The sequence below is a fragment of the Rhinoraja longicauda genome, chromosome 20 (assembly GCF_053455715.1).
Source record: "Rhinoraja longicauda isolate Sanriku21f chromosome 20, sRhiLon1.1, whole genome shotgun sequence".
Lineage (NCBI taxonomy): Eukaryota > Metazoa > Chordata > Chondrichthyes > Rajiformes > Arhynchobatidae > Rhinoraja > Rhinoraja longicauda.
Window position 1 is genome coordinate 1,041,695 of NC_135972.1, and position 22,659 is coordinate 1,064,353.

The 22,659-nt window shown below is 47.2% G+C and overlaps 1 protein-coding gene across 2 annotated transcripts; it reads left to right on the forward strand.

Moving 5' to 3' along the window:
• Nucleotides 1–13: 13 nt before the first annotated feature.
• ergic2 (ERGIC and golgi 2) lies at nucleotides 14–21,811 on the forward strand. 2 transcript variants are annotated; one of them, XM_078416449.1, is made up of 13 exons: nucleotides 14–163; nucleotides 255–363; nucleotides 1,715–1,761; nucleotides 5,250–5,320; nucleotides 7,615–7,655; nucleotides 10,463–10,564; nucleotides 11,201–11,296; nucleotides 12,492–12,547; nucleotides 16,827–16,925; nucleotides 18,108–18,205; nucleotides 18,966–19,128; nucleotides 20,015–20,094; nucleotides 21,428–21,811. In XM_078416449.1, exons 1-13 carry the CDS (start codon nucleotides 58–60, stop codon nucleotides 21,491–21,493), a joined length of 1,134 nt encoding a protein of 377 aa, XP_078272575.1. In that variant the 5' UTR covers nucleotides 14–57; the 3' UTR covers nucleotides 21,494–21,811. The 2 variants fall into 2 exon arrangements, with proteins under 2 accessions (XP_078272575.1, XP_078272576.1); XM_078416450.1 differs by having other exon boundaries at nucleotides 16,851–16,925.
• Nucleotides 21,812–22,659: the final 848 nt, after the last annotated feature.

A 22,659-nucleotide genomic window follows, 5' to 3' on the forward strand; every position in this document is an offset into this window, starting at 1 on the left:
GTCTGCAGGTGTGATTTATGAAGCTGAAGGTGACAAGCCCTGAATGGATATTTGAAGATGAGGCGATTAAACAAGAGAAAGGCGTTGAACTTAGTAAAAGAGCTCGATGCATTCCCAAAGATTCCTGAAAGTTACATTGAAACGTCAACCAGTGGCGGCACAGGTACTTTACATTTTGCTCAGTTATGTACTTGTGATCATTACTCAAAACTATTCTATTCTTAACTACAATAACGATTCTTTCTTATTCACAGTTTCTATAATTGCCTTTACCACCATAGTACTATTGTCCATCATGGAATTCTTTGTCTATCAGGACACGTGGATGAAGTATGATTATGAAGTGGACAAAGACTTTGCTAGGTGATCATTTGCTTATTTTTTAGAGCACTTTGTAATTCTTTGACCACAATGAGTGTCGAGTCGGAGGGTCCAGAGGTGAAGAGGGAGGCAGCTCAGATGTAGGTCTGGGAACTAACGGCCTGGGATCATTGGAGATGTGGAGTGAGCAGAGGGGAAGCATTAGAGTGCCGGACTGTCAGACAACTGCTTGCCTAAGGTCACACACACATTATTGTTTAGTTTAGAGACACAGCATGGACACAGACCCTTCGGCCCACCGAGTCCATGCCAACCATCGATCACCTATTCGCACGAGTTCTATGTTATCCCACTTTCTCATCCACGCGCTACACACTAGGGGTGATTTACAGAGCCCAGTTAACGTACAGACCCACACGTGTCCGGCTTGTGGGAGGAAATCGCAGCACCCGGAGAAAACTTGCAGGATCGCAGGGGGAACGTGCAAACTCCGCACAGGCAGCACCTGAGACCAGGATCAAACCCAGGTCTCTGGTGCTGGCATGCATCGGCTCTACCCGTTGCACTACCCTTGCTCCCAGCACGCTCTTCACCTCAGAATTGTGAAAGGATGCTGGCTTTGAGCTGCTGGTGGCTCTCCAATTGTGAGTGGCCAGTCCGGTTCCTGCCTGTCCCTCAGTTGCTCACCTGTAGTCAAATGTCCAACACCATGTAGCACGTGTCCTCACAGTGCAGCTGGTGCTTCTTTCACATCACCTTCCAGTGGATCCTCGGTCTATTCCTCCTGCATGGATTGCAAGCCGAGTCGTCCAACCCCCAGTGTCCGAGAGACACCATCAATGAAACTTTCCCAGCTGGAACTCGGAGGAATTCAGCGGGTCAGGCAGCATCTGTGGGGTTGGCATTGATCGGTGCTTATGGAAGCGCGATGCAGCGTGTGTCAAAGGGGGGGCTGGGTGATAATGTATATCAAGAGCCTTTCTGCTAGCTGCACAATGATGCAGTTGCTTGGTGATGCAAGTTCCAGAGCTGCTGCTGACAGACACACAGTCCTGGCAACCTTCTGCTGAGTGCTCACCACCATGGACTAATTGAAAGAGTTCATGTAGAAAAAACACAGGAGTTTGGTCTTTTAACAAATGAACATTGGGAGCACTACACATGCAAATGTGATATTTTGATTCCTTTTACAAATGATACTCGCGCCTGGTGCAGTTTACAAACCTCAAACCAAAGGTTAATAAGTTTGTTAACCATATGTACGGGAGGCAGTGAATGTCCATGTTGCTTGTTTCTAGCTCTTCATTTTTGGAATCTGGTTTATATGACTGATTCAGAACAAGAGAATGATTTTACAGGAACAGTAGCTCAATATTTCCTTTCTATCTTGCAGCAAACTACGAATGAATTTAGATATCACAGTTTCAATGAAATGCCACTGTAAGTACTTTGTCTATTATCACCAGCTTCTGTTCATTGGTGTAATTATTATGTATAAAACGAGCAAGTGAGAAGCAGCATGCTTGATAAATCCATTTCTTTCTACATATGACCTGTTGATTGTCGTAAGGTCATAGATGATAGTAGAAGAATTAGGCCATTCAGCCCATCAAGTTTATTCCGCCATTCAATCATGGCTGATCTATCTCTCCCTCCTAACCCCATTCGCCTGCTTTCTCCCCATAACCCCTGACACCTGTACTGATCAAGAATCAAGAAGGGTCTCAATCCGAAATGTCACCCATTCCTTCTCTCCAGAGATGCTGCCTGTCCCGCTGAGTTACTCAGCTTTTTGTGTCTTATCTTCAGAAGAATCTATCTTTTTCTGCTTAAAAACATCCATTGACGGCTCCGCAGCCATCTGTGGCAAAGAATTCCACAGATTCACCACCCTCTGACTAAAGAAATTCCTCCTCATCTCCTTCCTAAAAGATTGTTCTTTAATTCTGAGGCTGTGACCTCTAGTCCTAGACTCTCCCATTAGTGGAAACATCCTCTCCACATCCACTCTGTCCAAGCCTTTCACTATTCACAATTGTGGCCTAGATGGGAGACACAAAGTGCTGGAGTAACTCAGTGGGACAGGCAGCATCTCTGGAGAGAAGGAATGAGTGATGTTTCGGATGGAAACCTTTCTTCAGACTTCACAACCCCTGACACCTGTACTAATCAAGAATCTGAAGAAGGGTCTCGATCCGAAACGTCACCCATTCCTTCTCTCCAGAGATGCTGCCTGTCCTGCTGAGTTACTCCAGCGCTTTGTGTCTACCTTCGCTTTAAACCAGCGTCTGCAGTTCTTTCCTACACATTTTGTGGTAGATGGGCTCAGAGCGGCATCTCACTGGTGTTTATCACGTGTATCTGAAACACTGAAGCACAGGATTAATGGAAGCAAAACTGAATTTGAGTTGTAGCCAGGTTAATTAAATGTTGCTAATCCCTGCACTGGTTATCAAGCAGTGGGCAGTGCTGGCTGCATCTCAGCCACTGCTGCGTTGGTTCATTACACAGTGCACGCTCCCTTCATTGAACGGGACCATTCTTGCAGAAACCCTTGCCAAGTTGTCTCAAGTGTCAATTCACCTTCAAATGTTTTAGTTCTTTTTAGAAATCTAAGGGATACTCTATCTTCTGCTTGCAAATTTGATAGCTGGGTGTGATTCTAGAACCTCAAGCTTTCCTGCATTGTTGCAAAAGGTGTACTATTGATAACAGAGTTTGTGATGAGAATGAAAATGTGGCTGAAGTAGAGCAGTAAAAACACAAGATGGTACCACACTGGATGTAGGTGCATTACAGCTAGGGTTGCCAACTTCCTCACTCCCAAATACGGGACAAGGTGACGTCACCGCCCGGCGCCCCACGTGACCTCACCCAGCCAGCGGCCCGGGCGGCCGCCATTGGTGGAGCGGGAGCACGTGGCCGCTGGCTGGGTGAGGTAACGTGGGACACGGGGCGGTGACGTCACCCTTTGTCCCGTATTTGGGAGTGAGGAAGTTGGCAACCCTACTAATACGGGACAAGGGCTGTCCCGTACGGGACAAACTAATTTAACCCGGCTAATACGGGACAGTTGGCGACCCTAATTACAGCTGTCCTGTTGCACAAGATGGCCACACTATTGTTGCCAGTGCATTACTGCTGTTCTGTTATATAATTCGCATTCTATCCAAAAATCCAAAATACAGACTCACATTAGCTTTTTGTGAGATTTATGCGGGGAAAAAATTGAACACAATGGGAAAGGAACGTAAATGTGGTCTACTTTATTCCAACTCTCTTTTCATGCACAGATAATGTGTTCTCGGTTCTCTCTGCTGTCTTGCAGTTGTTTCCAGGAGCTTCCATATGATGTACCCTCAAGCTACCTGAAACTGGGCCAGCGAGTTTAAGTGCAGATTGTAAACCTAAACAGCCACTTACTTGCTGCGGGGTACATTATGTCATTAAACTATCTTCGCTGTGTTTGACATGCATTTAAAAGTGTTCAGCTCCATTCCAACTGAAGGGCTGGCAGGTGATGAGGATTTGTAGTTGCTTGGGTCTCCAAGTCCTGCTGCACGATGGCTGCCTTGCCGACAGTCTGTCTGTTGTTTTCAAACTCTTTTTGTTATTTTTGGTAAGTCTTAAAAGTTTGTGTAAATGTTCTTTGGTTTGTTTTATGTGGGGGTCGGGGAGAGAGGGAAACTTTTTTTCAATCTCTAACCTTGCCGGAGATGCGATTGTTTTGCGGGTCGTATCTCCGGTCGCTCTGCGGCCTAACATCATGGAGCTGGAGGCCATGCCTGGGACTGACTTTGAGCCCTACCCGAGTGTTGACCGAGTAGAACCAGTTACTCATGGGACGTGTGCATTCTGTGAAACCATCGCCCAGTGCATGGAGCCTTTCTTTACCCACGCATATTCATTTCAAGAAAGGTCGTGTTTAAAACTTGATTTTACAAGGATGTTGCCAGGACCTGAGGGTGTGAGCTATAGGGAGAGGTTGAGTAGGCTGGGACTCTTCCATGGAGCGCACGAGGATAAGGAGTGATCATGTGGAGGTGTACCTTTTCCACACAAAGCATGGCGGTGTATGGAATGAGCTGCCAGAGGAGGAGGTTGAGGCAGGGACTATCCCAATGTTTAAGAAACAGTTAGACAGGTACATGGATAGGACAGGTCTGGACGTATAGGGGCCAAAAGCAGGCAGGTGGGACATGTTGGGCAGTGTGGGAGTTGGGCCAACGGGCCTGTGTCCACACTCTACCCAAACTTGCTTTCTTGGCATGTATGATGGTGTGGGAGCAGAGGTGACTTCATAAGATCATAAGTGATAGGAGTAGAATTAGGCCATTCGGCCCATCAAGTTCATTCAATCATAGCTGATCTACCTCTCCAGTTCATTCGCCTGCCTTCTCCCCATAAGCTCTGACTTGGCTGCCTGTAGTGCTCAGGCAGGTCAGTGGGAGAACTTCACCCACTATGGGTTCAGTCTTGCAGAGGTCCTGTTTAGAATAGGTCCCAAACATCACCAAGTAACACACCCTCATCTGGAAGCACAAACTTATTCTTAATCTTTTAACATGATCTCCATCGAAGAATGTCCAACACAAAGTATTTATTTAATTGCACCATTTGATCCCACTGAGTTTTGATGACATTGCCCGTTTTATTTCCAATTCAGACACGTTGGCTGAAATGTGCTTGTAAAAGTCCATTGCCTGGAGTTCTGTGTTGCATTTCTGTGATAGTATATTCCTCATTAAATATTTCCTTGATAAATATTATTCTATCGTACTGTTCAATTTTCTTTAAATTCAGTGTTCTGATTTGAGGGGTTATTTTAAGTTATTTCAAATATTTTAATTTTAATGTTATTAATTGTATCTGAGAGCAGCGTGAGAATGTAATGAATCATTCAGATGATATCTTTGTGTTTTAAACAGATATTGGGGCAGATGTCCTTGACCTGGCAGAAACTATGGTTGCTGCTTCAGAAGGGTTGAAGTATGAACCAGTAGGTATAATTATTACCTTATATTTGCATTTCAAACCAGACACAAGATCGATAGTGTTAGCCACTCCACTGCTTGAGACAATTAAGCTATGTCAAAGGTCTAAATGAAGATTCATCACCATTTATTTGTGTAGTTTAGAGATACAGCGCGGAAACAGGCCCTTCGGCCCACAGTGTCCAGGCTGACCAGCGATCCCCCCACACTAACACTATCCACTTGGGACACTTTTTACATTTACCAAGCCAATTAACCTACAAACCTGCACGTCTTTGGAGTGCGGGAGGAAACCGAAGATCTCGGAGAAACCCCATGCAGGTTACACTCCGTACAGACAGCACCCGTAGTCGGGATGAAACCCGGGTTTCTGGCGCTGCAAGCGCTGTAAGGCAGCAACTCTACCGCTGTGCCAACGTACATACAAAGGTCCCAGTTCAGGAGACTGTGTAACCTCTGATAGTTTACTCATCCCCAGTTGGTGAATATTTCTGGTGAGATCAGTATTTAGCATCGCTCCTCCTTCGTTGCTGTGGAGAGGTTTATAGTTCTTGCCTCCTCCAACCAGTGTCAGTTTGATGTGTTAAAGAAGGCAGAGGATCATCTGCATTAATGTGGCTTTGGGACAAACCAGGCACGTTTCAACAAGCAGCTGGAGTTTTATCAATCATGCCCCAGTTTTATTTTTAGTTTTTTTTTAATGAATTTGTTCTCTGGAGTATTTATAAGTTCATAAGTTGTAGGAACAGAATTAGCCATTTGGACCATCAAGTCTACTCCACCATTGGATCATGGCTGATCTATCTCTCCCTCTCAACACCATTCTCCTGCCTTCTCCCCATAACCCCTGACACCCGTGCTAATCAAGAATCTATCAATTTCCCCCTTAAAAAATATCCATTGACTTGGCCTCCACAGCCTTTTGTGGCAATGAATGCCACAGATTCACCACCGTCTGAGTAAAGACATTCCTGCTCATCGTCTAAAGATGTTGCTGCAGGCCAGTGAATAGCAAGCCTGGTAAAGAGGATTTGGGATGAGAAGCTGCCGGCAGCAGGCCACCTGTGCTCAGCTATTTGCCGAGCCCAGATTGCTCTGCACACAAACCCTGTCTGAGAAACGCTGGAATCAATGTGAACAGGCCCTGAAACCACGCGTCCACAGAGGCTGGCTGTAGAAATTGTCACTCACCTGGAATGTGAATGGAAAAGTATTAGTATTACATTATTACAATGATATTAGGTTACATTGAACTTAAAACACTTGAAAGCAAAGCCCATAGTGCTGGAGGAACTCAGTGGGTTAGGCAGTGTGTTGGGTCAAGACCCTTCTACAGCTGATAGAGTTGGAGAGGGGTGGGAGGGGGAGAAAGGTGGAAAAGGACAAGTGAGGGGAGACAAAGCCTGGCAACAATCTGAGTGGCTTTAAACCATGGTGATGGCAGTACCATACAACTGATACCTGGTGCAGGGTTTATACGATAATGCCTTGTACATGGCGTTTACACGTATACCCCTTTAGCAGTTTTGGAAGATAAATAAAACTTGTCCTGTGTTTACTGTTCATGGTATATGCTGTGTCTCAGTTGTGAATGAAGCCATTTGATTGTTCATAAGCTTCATGCAAAGCTGCAGTTGGCTTGTTGGGTTATATTCCTGTAGTTGGCCTATTGGGCGTTGGTTAATATTCCTGTAGTTGGCCTATTGGGCGTTGGGTTATATTCCTGTAGTTTGGGTGTTGGGTTATATTCCTGTAGTTGGGTTATATTCCTGTAGTTTGGGCGCTGGGTTATTTTCCTGTAGTTGGATTATTGAGCGTTGAGTTCTAATCCTGCAGTTTTCCACATAACAGCTTTGTGTCCAGTTGTATGAAGGCTGGCAGTAGGACACTGTGTTCTAACACTTTATTTTGATATGAAGTCTGCTGATATTTCATCTCTGCAGTTTGGTGAATGCCTATTTCACAAATCATTTGCTGCAGTCCCACAGTGTGTACACTGACTTGGTGACGACATTGCCAGGCTGTACTCTTGCACACTGTACAGGGACACAACACTCCAGCATGTATCACTAAGACATTCCACCTGGTGACGACATTGCCAGGCTGTACTCTTGCACACTGTACAGGGACACAACACTCCAGCATGTATCACTAAGACATTCCACCTGGTGACGACATTGCCAGGCTGTACTCTTGCACACTGTACAGGGACACAACACTCCAGCATGTATCACTAAGACCTTCCACTTGGAAATTGAGCTGCTGTTTTAATTGGCTTGCATTTCTTTTTAAATTGTAGACAGTTTTCGAATTATCTTCACGTCAGAAAATGTGGCAAAGGTACGAAACAGATTTTTAAATTAATTTTCTGAATAGTTAGTAATTTCTGGTGCTTAACAAAATCAAGCACTTTGTTATAAATGTTGCGGTGACTGTTTAAGTTTAATGATTCAGATTCTGAAATGTAGAATTGCCTGTGTGTTTTGCTGAAATCAAATTCATTCCTAATTCACCCCAGTCCCCAGGCATGTAGTTTGCTATCAGCCTGGATGTGGGCTTGAGGAAAGATGGCACAGACCATTGCTTTCGGTGGAGTTTAATACATACAATTTTCATGTAAACTTGACAACTCTTTGGTTGATGTACATAGAATACTACAGGCCTTTTGGCCCACAATGTCTGTGCGGAACATGATGCCAAGTTATTGTAATCCCCACTCAGCCTGCATATTATCTACATCCCTCCATGCCCTGCATATCTATGTGACTATTTAAAAGTCTCTTAAACGTCACTATGGTATCAGCCTCCATCTCCGCTGCCTCTGGAACCCACCACTCTCTGTGTAAAGAACATGACCTGCACATCTCCTTTAAACTTTGCTCCCTCACCTTAAGTTCTGCCCTCTCGTCTTTGACATTTCCACGCTGGGCGCTGGCATGACTTTGTCGATGGACTTTCGAGATTCTGTCAGTGGTGGAATGCACATGGATGAATTGTAGAGAGTACACAGGATGTGACATCACAAGGTCACAGGAGCAGAATTAGGCCATTCAGCCCATCAACTCTACTCCGCCATTCAATCATGGCTGATCTATCTCTCCCTCCTAACCCCATTCTCCTGCCTTCTCCCCATAACCTCTGATACCTGTACTAATCAAGAATCCATCTATCTCTGCCTTAAAAATATCCACTGACTTGGCCTCCACAGCCTTCTGTGGCAAAGAATTCCACATATTCACCACCCTCTGACTAAAGAAATTTCTCCTCATCCCCTTCCTAAAAGAACGTCTTTTAATTCTGAGGCTATGACCTCTAGTCCTAGACTCTCCCGCTAGTGGAAACATCCTCTCCATATCCACTCTTCCACTATTCTGTACGTTTCATTCTTCTAAACTCCAGCGAGTACAACAGGCCCAGTGCTGTCAGACGCTCATCATGGGTTAACCTACGCATTCCTGGGATCGTTCTTGTAAACCTCCTCTGGACCCTCTCCAGACCCAGCACATCCTTCCACAGATATGGGGCCCACAATTGCTCACAATATTCCAAATACAGCCTGACCAGCGCCTTATAGAGCCCCAGCATTACATCCCTGTTTTTGTATACAAGGTCTCTCGAAATTGTGTTTGCTTTCATCTACTGTATCCGTTGTTCACGATGTGAAACCTTATACATCGGCGAGACCAAACGCAGACGATTGTTTCATGGAACACCTTCGCTCAGCCCACCTGAACCAACCTGATCTCCCGGTTGCTGGACACTTTAATTCTCCTTCCCATTCCCACACAGACCTTTCTGTCCTCGGTCTCCTCCATTATCAGAGTGGGCTAAACGCAAATTGGAGGAACAGCATCTCATATTTTGCTTGGGCAGCTTACAGCCCAGTGGTGTGAATATTGATGCTCTAACTTCAAGTAACCCCGGCATCCCCCCCCCTCTCTATCCCTCCCCCACCCAAGTCGCACCAGCTTCTCGTTTCACCCTACAATCAACTAACAATGGCCTGTTTCCTTTATCATCGTTACTTTTTTGCTTATCGTTCATTCATTGTTCTTTATCTCTCTACATCATCGTCTATATCTCTCATTTCTTTTACCTGTAACCAGAGAAGGGTCTCGATCTGAAACGTCACCCATTCCTTCCCTCCAAGTCAAGTCAAGTCAAGTTTATTTGTCACACACACACATAAATGTCCAGTGAAATGAAAGATTACCCACAGTCCAACAATAAGAGCAATAAAAATAAGCAATAACACACACAAACAAATATAAACATCCATCACAGTGAGTCTCCTCCAGTCCCCTCCTCACTGTGATGGAAGGCCAGAATGTCTTTTCTCTTCCCCTGCCGTTTTCTCCCGCGGTCAAGCTGTTGAAGTTGCCACGTTCCAGGCCGCGCCGGGCGGTGAAAGGTCCGCAGCGGGCCGACCCAAGCCCCGCGATCCGGGATGCTGCCTGTCCCGCTGAGTTACTCCAGCTATTGGTGCCTATCTCCGGTTTAAACCAGCGTCTGCAGTTCCTTCCTACACATTTTGTCTGCTTTCTTTACTACCGTTTCAACTTGCAGATGAACCTTTTGGGAATCCTACACCAGCACTCCCAAGTCCCTTTGCACCTCCAATTTCTGGATTCGCTCCTCATTTAGAAAATAATCGACACCTTTATTCCTGCTACCAAAATGCATGACTCCACACTTTGCTACACTATATTCCATCTGCCACTTCTCTGCCCACTCTCCCAACCTGTCCAAGTCCTTCTGCAGAGTCCCTGCTTTCTCTACAACACCTGCCCCTCCACCTATTTTCCTATCATCCCCAAACGTGGCCACAAAGCCTTCAATCCCCTCGTCCTAGTCATTAATAAACAAGTTCTCCACATTAATATACAAGTTCTCCACAGTGGCAGCTTCACCATTCACCAGTGGGGCTGTCTGCAACTAATGCCTCTCATGCCTGCCAGCTTTATTTTGGGGACTTGGCGCTCTAACTTGGTCATCAGAATTGAAAACTTACAATAATTTCATTAGATTTATTACTGAATTGTAAAAATTAAGACGAGTTAATTAAATTTCACAGCTCTTGTGCTGGTGTTTTAATTAGAATAAAGACTTGGGTAGAGGTGCAAGTTATTTGATCTTTCCTTTTTAAGAACACTTCAAAAGATTCGCAGAAAAGTGCAAGAAGAACATTCTCTCCAGGATCTTTTATTCAAGAGTGCGTTTCGAGGCTCGCCCACAGCACTGCCACCGAGGTAAACCAGCAATCTCTCTGCCTGAAATATACCCACTGACTTGTGGCCTCCAACGCCGTCTGTGGCAAAGAATCCCACAGATTCACCACCCTGACTAAAGACATTCCTCCTCATCTCCCTCCTAAAAGGATGTCCTTTCATTCTGAGGCTGTGACCTCTGGTCCTAGACTCTCCCACTAGTGAAAACATCCTCTCCACATCCACTCTATGCAAGCCGCTCACTGTTCTGTACGTTTTAATGAGGTCCCTCCTGGTCATGCCTTGAATGGTTGCCTTCCCAGTAAGTGTCAGCAGCACAACATCTCTTGTTTAAACATAAGCAGTGGGTAGTGAAAGGGACATCTGGAGTTCACACCATGAAGTACACGCATGCTCCACATTCATCATCCTGTCATAGATCCCAAACGTCATCCATCCCTTCTCTCCAGAAATGCTGCCTGTCCCGCTGAGTTACTCCAGCATTTTGTGGCTTCTTCAGAATAATTCAATCCTTCCATTTCCCACAAGCTGTGATCGTATCTGGGTGTGCGCCATGTTTAATGTGTACATAGTCATGAGTGTCTGCACCATATTAGTCCCTTGTGTCTGCAGCAAACTTAGTGACCACAGTGACATTATTTTTAATTGTGTTTACAGGGAAGACAAATTATCATATCCACATGACGCCTGCAGGATTCATGGACATTTATATGTCAACAAAGTGGCAGGAAATTTCCACATAACTGTCGGCAAGTATGTGCATTTTTGATATCATCTGAACCTTTTCTTTTTGAACAGAATGACTAATTCAGATTAGTCTGAAGAAGGGTCTCAACCCGAAACGTCACCCATTCCTTCTCTCCAGAGATGCTGCCTGTCCCGCTGAGTTACTCCAGCATTTTGTGTCTATCTCGATTTTAAACCAGAATCTGCAGTTCTTTCCGACACAAGATATTTGGTGTTAGGGCACATGGCAAGCCGACTGGTCTTTCAGATCCACAGCAACTTTCTGACGATGGAACTGAGAGAAGCATAGCAACCTTCAGTAAGAACCACTGAAAGAATTGTAAAGAAGATAAAGATAAAAATGTTTGCCAAATTCAGCAGGTCAGGCACGATCAATGGAAAGAGAAACAGCTGTGATTCAGGTCTGACGCCTTTCATCAGAACAGATTTTCATGTAAAGTAGTTGACCTGATATTTTCACTTATGTAGAAAATGTGTTACGGGAATGCAATAGATACTTGCGAGAGACACAAGGATCTAGAAACTGGAAGATGCTGGAAACTTGGAGGGTCACATAATAGACACAAAAAGCTGCAGTGACTCAGCGGGGGGACAGGCAGCATCTCTGGAGAACATGGATGGGTGACGTTTCACAGAGTGCTGCAGTAACTCAGCGGGTCAGGCAGCATCTGTGGAGAACATGGATGGGTGACGTTTCACAGAGTGCTGCAGTAACTCAGCGGGTCAGGCAGCATCTCTGGAGAACATGGATGGGTGACGTTTCACAGAGTGCTGCAGTAACTCAGCGGGGGGTCAGGCAGCATCTCTGGAGAGAAGGAAGTGACTCCAGTATTTTGTGTCTTCGATTTTAAACCAGTATCTGCAGTTCTTTCTGACACACGATATTTGGTGTAGTTTCTGCTTTTCTAAAGTACGGGTGGGGGGTGGGGAGGGGAGGGGGGGGTGGGGGTGGGGGTGGTAGTGGTAGGGGGGTTAGGGCACAAGGCAAGCCGACTGGTCTTTCAGATCCACAGCAACTTTCTGTGGGTCGGGTTGAGATCCTCCAGAGATGCTGCCTGTCCCACTGAGTTACTCCAGCTTTTTGTGTCTTATCTTCAGTTTAAACCAGCGTCTGCAGTTCCTTCTTCCTCATAATACAGGACTTGTTCGGGCTGTATTCAGTTGCTATTAATTTCCAATGTATAATGTTTCTGTACCCTAGGGCCATCCCTCACCCGAGAGGTCACGCACATATGGCAGCTCTCGTTAGTCATGATGGTAAGTGCTGAAGCATTCTCATCCAGTGTACTATACATCCATTCACATCGTTCACTAAAAGGCTGTGTATTACGTTGCATACATGATAGTAATTGAAAGCATTGTGAGCAGTTGGACTGCTGGGTGCAGTGAAGTTTATGTGCCTCCACCTGTACCTCCGGTAGATGCTGCCATTTACATTGCAGTCAGAAGATTGTGCTCAAGTTTCTGGAGTAGGATCTTACTGATCCATTCCGATATTCCGGAGGAGCGGGATCGTACTGATCCCGGCCCGTCTCCCAGTGGATCCGTGCTGATCCCGGCCCATATCCCAGTGGATCCGTACCAATCCCAGCCCGTATCCCAGTGGATCTGTGCTGATCCCGGCCCATATCCCAGTGGACCCGTGCTGATCCCGGCCCGTATCCCAGTGGGATGATCCGTACCGATCCCGGCCCATATCCCAGTGGATCCGTAGTGATCCCGGCCCGTATCCCAGTGGATCCGTGCTGATCCCGGCCCATATCCCAGTGGATCCGTAGTGATCCCGGCCCCTATCCCAGTGGATCCGTGCTGATCCCAGCCCATATCCCAGTGGACCCGTACCGATCCCGCCCCGTATCCCAGTGGGGTGATCCGTGCTGATCCCGGCCCCTATCCCAGTGCAGTCCTGTACTCCTGGAATGGCTGGCTCCTGGAGAAACATCCAGGCCGAGACTGGGTGCCCCTCCCCTCCCTGCCCTGGCTGGGCTGACACACGCTCAGACAGCACCACTGACACAAGGGATGCAGAGGTCAGGCCATGAGTTCCCACGCCCAGCATCCATGAAGTAGATCGACTGGCTGCTGGGACTTCACAGTGTGTGAGGTGTGTGTGCTGCTGCCAACACATCACTGTAGGAAGTACACTGCAAACGTCTCCTTGGCTGCTAAACACATCAGACTGGCACGGCCTCTGCCTTCTCACCAAAGTGAAGAGTGGAGACTATGGCCGCTGTTTGTGGACCTGTTCATCACAGCTTCCTTTGTGGCAACTCGCGTTTGCAATTCCAGCAGTAACCAATCAACAGTTTATTTCAGAGATACAGCACAGAAACAGGCCCTTCAGCCCACCAGGTCTGAACCGACCAGTGATCAGCTGCTCACACTAGTTCTGTGTTATCCCACTTTCACACACAAGGGGCAGTTTACAGAGGGACAATTAACCCACAAACCCACACGTCTTTGGGATGTGGGAGGAAACCAGAGCACCCGGTGGAAACCCACACAGTCACAGGGAGAACGTACAAACTCCACACAGACAGTAATCATCAGGGATTTGTAACTGTTTCCCTCGCCTTTGGTACAAAAATACTTGCAGCCATTTGTCTGTCCTCATGACCGATGTGCTTGAGTTATCAAACATCTGATCTGTGTGGAGTATTCAGTCGATCAGTACATTTCATCACCGGTGGAGGTAGATTAAAGGTTGCTGGTGAAATATCACAACATTATAAAAAGGACTTTCTTTTTAAACCTTTGCGTTATTTTACTTTCACTGTGATCGGCACGTTGGCGCAGCGGTAGAGTTGCTGCCTCACAGCGCCAGAGACCCGGGTTCCATCCTGACCATGGGCGCTGTTTGTACCTTCTCCCCATGACCTGCGTGGGTTTTCTCCGGGTGCTCCGGTTTCCTCCCACACTCCTAAAGACTTACCGATTTGTAGTTTAATTGGCTTCTGTAAATTGTAAGTTGGCCCCAGTGTGTGCAGGATAGTGTTAGTGTACCGGGAGATCGCTGGTCAGCACGGAGCAAGTTCCAGAGACGTAAATGAGTTTGCGGAAGCGGTTACGGACTTCATTGCCACAATAGCCGATACCATCATCCCCACGGTAAGGGTCAGTATCTTCCCTAACCAAAAACCCTGGGTGGACAGGTCTATTCGCGTGGCCTTGAATGCTCGCACCGCTGCTTACAACTCCGGTCTGGCATCCGGCAACATGGACCACTACAAGGGAGAGTCCTACCAACTGCGAAGGGCAGTGAAGGATGCAAAAAGGAGGTACCGGGACAAGATGGAGTCACAGATGGAGCAGCAGGACACCAGGCGCCTTTGGCAGGGGCTACAGACTATAACTAGCTACAGGTCCAGCACCCCCTCAACCGGAAGTGCCGGCTCCTCCTTAGCTGATGACCTGAACTATTTTTACGCACGGTTTGAGACGGGTAACACCACCAGCTCGCTGTCTAAAAACAGCACCGAAGGGGCGCTGGCTAGCGAGGCTGGAGGGGGATCCACCGCCGGGGATGTGCGCACATTCTCGGTGTCCGAGCATGAGGTGAGGTGGGCTCTGACGCGTGTGAACACGAGGAAAGCATGAGGCCCAGATGGTATATCTGGGTGAGTACTAAAGTCTTGTGCTACTCAGCTTGCTCCAGTGCTCACCACAATATTCAACCTCTCCTTGGCAAAGTCCGTGGTCCCTGCATGCTTCAAAAGATCCATCATTGTGCCGATGCCAAAGAATGCCTCTCCAGCGTGTTTAAATGACTACCGACCGGTGGCCCTCACCTCGGTTGTCATGAAATGCTTTGAGAGGCTAGTCAAGAAGCACATCTGTGCCCTCCTTCCTCACAACATGGACCCACTACTGTTCGCATACCGTCCGAACAGGTCCACGGATGATGCGGTCTCCCAGGTTCTACACACCGCTCTCTCTCAACTGGATAGCCAGGGGGGCTATGTGAGGATGCTGTTCATTGACTTTAGTTCAGCATTCAACACGATAGTCCCCAGCAGACTGGTTGAGAAGCAGCTGGAACTGGGGCTTAGCACCCCTCTGTGTGCCTGGGTCCTGGACTTTCTCACTGCCAGGCCCCAAGTGGTCAGGATGGGGGAACACACATCTAGCTCCCTCACCCTGAACATAGGATCCCCCCAGGGCTGCGTCCTTAGCCCCCTACTGTACTCCCTGTACACACATGACTGTAGGGCCAGGTTCAGCTCAAACTCCATCATCAAGTTTGCTGATGACACTGTGGTGGTGGGCCGGATCTCCAACAACGATGAGAAGGCCTACCGGGAGGAGGTGGCTGATCTGGCACACTGGTGTCAGGACAATAGCCTCCTCTTGAATGTCACTAAAACAAAGGAGCTGATTGTCAGAAGGGCTAAACATCCAAGGACGTACACGCCACTGGAGATAAATGGGTCTACTGTGGATAGGGTGAGCAGTTTTAAATACTTGGGAGTCCGCATCACAGAGGATCTGATGTGGGCAACGCACATTGCTGCACTGGTGGGTAAGGCTAAGCAGCGCCTTTACCACCTTAGACAACTGAGGAAATTCAGAGTGTCTCTGAGGATCCTTCATTGCTTCTACTCTGGGGCTGTAGAAAGCATCCTGTCCGGCAACATTACAGTCTGGTTTGGGAACAGCTCTGCCCAGGACAGGATGGCCCTGCAGAGAGTAGTGCGTTCGGCAGAACGCACCATGGGAACTACACTCATCCCCCTGCAGGACCTATACATCAGGAGGTGCAGATCCAGAGCAAGCAAGATTATGAGGGACCCCTGCCACCCCAGTAACGGACTGTTCCAGATGCTACGGTCAGGCAAACGCCTCCGCTGTCACGCTGTGAAAACGGAGAGGATGAGACGGAACTTCTTCCCACAGGCCATCAGGACTGTCAACTTTTATAACCCCAGAGACTAAATTTTTGTCGATACTAATAGTAACTTATTAACTTTATCTATATGCTGTAACTGTAATTCTTTTTTGTGCACAACCCGCAGGCATTGCCACTTTCATTTCACTGCACTGCACATCGTGTATGTGTATGTGACAAATAAATTTGACTTGACTTGACTTGACTTGACTTGACTCGTGGGGCCGAAAGGCCTGTTTCCGTGCTGTATCTCTGAGGATTTGAGCTGCATGCTCTAAAATGTAACTGCAATGGAAACGGAAAAATGTATCTGTAATAATGTGTTTAACCACAAGGAGGAGGTGGTGAGTCTCTGCAGTGAAGCTGTTGTCTGAACACACACTTCTCGTTGGCTTGTGTGACCATATATTCCCACACTAATTCTTTGCAGTTTGATTGTTTCATTGGGAAAAGTTGGAGAGGGAACAGACAAAAATTTCCAGTGAGACTTTCCAGTAGGAATAGTTAGCCCAGCTGTTTGTGACTATATTTGAAGACAAGGGGTTGCTATTTGTAAACATCACCCCTGGGTCTGACGACTTGCTTGTTATATTGGTGTAAGGAAGGGTAAGTGTGTCTGTATAACACGTTTTCTTATTAATTTTCTTTCAGTGTATAATTTTTCTCATCGAATAGATCACTATTCATTCGGGGAACCAATCCCAGGCATTATCAATCCACTGGATGGAACAGAAAAAATCGCCGTAGATCGTGAGTTTATTTTGTTATTTAGTCTATTTAGTATAAAATAGAACAATAGTACAAGGGGGCGGCACAGAGGTGCAGCGGGTGGAGCTGCTGCCTCACAGCGCGGTGGTGCAGCGGGTAGAGCTGCTGCCTCACAGCACCAGAGACCCGGGTTCCATCCTGACTACGGGCGCTGTCTGTACGGAGTTTGTACCTTCTCCCCGTGACCTGTGTGGGTTTTCTCCGGGTGCTCCGGTTTCCTCCAACACTCCAAAGTCGTACAGGTTTGTAGGTTAATTGGCTTTGGTAAAATTGTAAATTGTCCCTAGTGTGTGTAGGATAGAGCTAGTGTATGGGGATCGCTGGTCGGTACGGACCTGGTGGGCTGAAGGGCCTGTTTCCGTGCTGTATCTCTAAAGTCTACAGTGAAGAAAGAGGCCCTTTAGCCCACAATGTGTGTGCTGGCACATAATGCCAAGCTCATCGGAATGAATGGAGATGTGCTGTGCGCTACAGAGCCTCGACATGCTGGCCCACACCAGCCCACACACAGGAGGCAAAAGTGCTTTATTGTCACCTGTCCCAGGTACAACCAGGACATTCTTACCTGCAGCAGCACAACACAACATGTAAACATGGAAAACAACCTCTGGAATACATGTGTAGGAACCAACTGCAGGTGCTGCTTTGCACCCAAGATAGACATAAAGTGCTGGAGTAACTCGGTGGGACAGGCAGCATCTCTGGAGAGAAGGAATGGGTGATGTTTCGGGTTCAGGGTCTGAAGAAGTGTCTTGACCTAAAACGTCACCAATTTCTTCTCTCCCGAGATGCTGCCTGACCCGCTGAGTTACTCCAGCACTCTGTGAAACGTCACCTATCCATGTTCTCCACAGATGCTGCCTGACCCGCTGAGTTACTCCAGCACTGTGTCTGGCTGGAGAGAACAAGGGCAAGCACACAGGTGTGGAACTGCGCGCTGCAGGAGAGTGTAGCAAAGGTGTGTGGTCCCTCAAGCAGCCTGTCTGTAGAGGTGGTGTTAATTGCAGATACAAGGCTTGCAGCCCACAGTGGTGGGACAATGAGCAGAACATATGGAACCATGCTGTTCACCATGACAGGCTGGCGTTAGCAGCTAGAACTGGGAACACCAACACTGCACACAGGTCACCCTTGTCGATCACAAATGTATTTTCTGTTCTTTAGATAATCAGATGTTTCAATACTTCATCACAATTGTGCCAACAAAACTTAACACATACAAGTTCACCGCAGAAACCCATCAGTATTCAGTCACAGAACGGGTGAGTCACTTACTTCATGAAGCCCGCCCGCCCGCCCGCTCTTACTTCATCACGCACTGTGCCCGTGAACCCTGCTCCGTTGCTGCTTGTGTCTGCCTGGTGCATCTTCTGTTTTGTTGCTTTGTTGAGGTGCCCACTTATTGTGAAGAGCGCTGGTCTGGTGTGGTGTGGGGGGCACGGGGTGGGGCACGGGGGGGCTGGTACCATTGCCTAATCCAACGCTGTCTGGTTGGGCACGGCACATTGATCGCGAGGCTCTCTCTCTCTCTCGTTGTTCATCTGTGCCCCGACATGTACCAGTCATCCCGGCAGGTGCCAGCTTACCTGGATGACTCCCCAGGCCAGGTTTTAATCAGACTCTTGCAAAGACACTGGTGATATTTCTTGAGCATGGTATTAAGTGAAAGACTGTGTGTGTGTGTGTGTGTGTGTGGGGTGGTGAGGGGCTGTGAGGGGGTGCGTGTGCGTGCGTGTGGGGAGCTGGGGCTGACGTGTGCCCTTGCTGTTGTAGGAGCGGGTGATTGACCATGTGTGTGCGTGCGTGCGTGTGTGCGCGTGCGTGTGGGGAGCTGGGGCTGACGTGTGGCGTTGCTGTTGCAGGAGCGGGTGATTGACCGTGTGCGTGCGTGTGGGGAGCTGGGGCTGACGTGTGCCCTTGCTGTTGCAGGAGCGGGTGATTGATCGTGTGTGTGCGTGTGCATGTGTGTGCGTGCGCGTGCGTGTGGGGAGCTGGGGCTGACGTGTGGCGTTGCTGTTGCAGGAGCGGGTGATTGACCACGCTGCTGGCAGCCACGGGGTGTCGGGCATTTTCATGAAGTATGACATCAGCTCTCTGATGGTGACGGTGACGGAGCTACACATGCCCCTGGGGCAGTTCCTCGTGCGCTTGTGTGGCATCATCGGAGGCATCTTCTCCACCACAGGCAAGTGGTCCTCACCCCCGCGGGCACACACCCTGCCTGCTGGCTGCAGCTGACCGGCCCTTACTCTGCATCACAGTGATGATGACGGGCTCTCAGCCTGCAGCCAGTTACTTACTTACAGCATGTTATTTTCCCTTCTGAAACGCACCAACTGGAGTTCTCTTTATTTCCCACGATTAGTCCATGATATAACTAGTGTGTGAACAATCCATTTTCCATACAAACTAAAGATAGACACAAAAAGCTGCAGTAACTCATTGCCATTGTAAGCATCACTGGCAGCATCTCTGGAGAGAAGGAATGGGTCTGAAGAAGGGTTTCGACCCGAAACGTCACCCATTTCTTCTCTCCAGAGATGCTGCCTGTCTGGCTGAGTTACTCCAGCATTTGTGTCTGTCTTCGATGTTAACCAGCACCTGCAGTTCCTTCCTACACATTTCTCTTAAAACTATGCTGGAGTTGCTATTTGTGGCAATGCATTTTAGCTACCAATTCAGTAAAAGCATTTCACTTTATTTGGAAATAAATTGTATGTTGCTCTTACAGTTGCTGGCAGTTGTGCTGCATGAAGCAGACTTTCCAGATTTACGCTCAAAGTCCCAGTAATCATTCAGAACATGTAGCTGATGACAGGAGTATGTTGTGTGTAGTCATGCTGGTTGCTTGTACAGTTAGTTACTGGCTTGTACAGCAGTTGTAAATAAGCCTACCGTCCAGATTGATGATCAATATATCAGTGACCGTTATTGGATGGGTTCGGTAGATGTAGCTGACGAGGGGATGCTGGCCGCAGTTGTGAATGAAACATACCGTACAGATTGATGCTTGATGCACCGACCGGTAAACATGGAGTGGATGTAGTTAACGTGGAACCTGTTGTCCATAGGAATGCTGCACGGATTAGTGGGGTTCTTGGTCGATGTGGTGTGCTGCCGTTTCAAGCTGGGAGCCTACAAAGCTAAAGCTGTAAGTTGATGTTGTTTCTCTTGTTAAACTGGCTTGCCAGTCTTGTTAAACTGGCTTGCCAGTGTTAAACTGGCCAGTCTTGTTAAACTGGCTTGCCAGTGTTAAACGCTGCCCCGTGTTGCTCAGTGGTTCCATACACATTTATTTTACAAATTGTGTAACAATTTTTGAATCGTTACAAGGGAACGCTAATTTATTTTAGCAGGAATTAAATTCGACATTTAACTTTGTAAATGTTTTTAATAAGAATCTCTCTCAGAATATGTCATTCAAAGTTAAAGTACGTTCAATAGTAAAACCAGACCAGGTTGGACAGACGCTGGCTCAATGCACGACCAACGTTCACAGTTATTGGGCCCTCAGAATATTGTTGTGAGAACTGCGCTTGGACTCAGCATTCTTGTGTCTGCAGCAGTTTGTTCTCCGTTGTCTTTTTAACGATAGAAATAAGGCCAGTAAAAACCATGGCTGCTTTTCCAGTTCATGCCTGCTTGTTGATCTACCACTCTCGAAATAACACCTGGAAATAATCCCGGAGAAGTATTGTTGTTGCTAAACTTAGTAATATTTCTGTAAGTGGAAATCAGTGTCATGGATATTTTGTCAGACATGGTGATTCTGGCCCAGTACAGTGGCACAGAGAGTAGAGGCACTGCCTCAGCACCACAAACCCTGACGTCTGGTGCTGTCTGTGTGGAGTTTGCACGTTCTCCCAGTGACTGCATGGGTTTCCTCCCACATCCCAAAGACTTGTGGGTCTGTAGGTTAATTGGCCCTCTGTAAACTGCCCGAATGTGTAGGGAGTGGTGAGAAAGTGGGATAATACAGAACTGGTGTGAACAGGTGATCGATGGTGAGCATGGACTTGATGGGCCTGTTTCTATGCTGTGTCTTTAAACCTTCCCGTCACACAGATTTTGTATGTTGTTTTAGTTTAGTTTAGAGATACAGCACGGAAACAGGCCCTTCGGCCCACCGGGTCCGCGCCGACCAGCGATCCCCGCACATTAACACTATCCTACACACACACACATTAGCGACAATTTTTACATTTATTCCAAGCCAATTAACCTACATACCTGCACGTCTTTGGAGTGTGGGAGGAAACCGGAGATCTCTGAGAAAGCCCACACAGGTCACGGGGAGAACATACAAACTCCGTACAGACGGCGCCCGTAGTCGGGATGGAACCCGGGTCTCCGGTGCTGCAAGTGCTGTAAGGCAGCAACTCTACCGCTGCGCCACCGTGCCGCACTTTGTGTGTAACTGTATTTAACTTTGACTGTTCAGAGATGCTTTCAGGTAAACTTTTTCAATGCATTTTGTTTTTCAGGTGCCTGCGTCCGATTGCCACGTAAATAATCATTCCGTCCCGATTCTAGATGACTTTGAACACTAGCGTTACGCAGCAATGAAAATGGATCAAAAACTCTCCTCAGATTTTGGTGTGCGCAAAAAATAATATTTTTGGATGGCACAACCTTTGTTTAAATAAATCGTTAGTTGTGTTCTAGAATCTACAATTTCAATACCACTCAAGACATTCTAGGTCAAATAGTTTTATTACCTCCAGATGATGGTCTGCCTTTTAAATGATTATTTGTCTTTATTTAAAAGAAAATCAGAGACGTTCTATGTCAAAGTCGTGCAATGATCTTCGGATGATGGACTGGTTACTAAATTCAATGTTTTCATTTAAAATAAAAAGGGAAAATGATCAGCATTCTGTGGTCAGACTTCAACTACCAGATGATCAGTATTGTGTGGTCAGACTTCAACTGGGAATCAAACAAGGTTTTGTTTAGACAACACAACTCCATTTGTGATGGTACAACATTTATTTCACAGCTTCACGAGAGGAGTTAAATGCCACCACGGGAAGTTAGTCTCAGATCCCTCGTGACCATGCTGGGGATACATTGCTTCAGGATCATCCTGCTACTGAACCGTGCCTGTGTGAGCCCTGCCCAACCTACCAGGAGCTCATCATGGTCCATATATTTATCTTTGGAGATTTTTCCTACTGTTTTATAGGCTAACAATTGGCAGTAAATGTGTCTGAATTGCAGTAATTGAGAATTGTTGATGCGTTGGTGTGGCGCTGACTATTGCTGCTAAAACAGCTGCTTACTTGTCGTTGGGTTGCATTGGAACAGCTGTCTCTCGGTTACAGACCACTGGTAGTTTCTGCTCTCAACGTGTCATTAATTGAGTAGGTTGGTAACCTAACACAAAGTACTGCAGTCGGGTTTCTCGATCTCTGTGCGGACATCTGATGTTTACATTCACATTCCAGCTTCAGTCGGGATGAGTGTGTGACACGCGCTGACTAAAACAAATATTCACCAGATGGACCAAAACACTCTGTGTGAGCGGACATGTCCAATCTGTATCAATGGATTGCTGTCAACCCTCTCCAAATGAAGCAAGTCCGTCCGCTATGTTCTGCAAAATATCATTGCCATTGGTTTTACGGTTTGCTCCTGTACTGGAGCCCGGTGCCCTCTGCAGCCAAGGGCAATTGGGCAAATCAGTCGTCATCGACTATAGGATAAACTCTGGTTA

Excerpts from the sequence above, each read along its gene's own strand:
- ergic2 (XM_078416449.1), top strand. The coding sequence starts at position 58 with ATGAGGCGATTAAACAAGAGAAAGGCGTTGAACTTAGTAAAAGAGCTC. Across the intron at positions 5,321-7,614 it reads AAGGGTTGAAGTATGAACCA|ACAGTTTTCGAATTATCTTC; the intron begins GTAGGTATAATT and ends TTTAAATTGTAG. Across the intron at positions 10,565-11,200 it reads CCCACAGCACTGCCACCGAG|GGAAGACAAATTATCATATC; the intron begins GTAAACCAGCAA and ends TTGTGTTTACAG.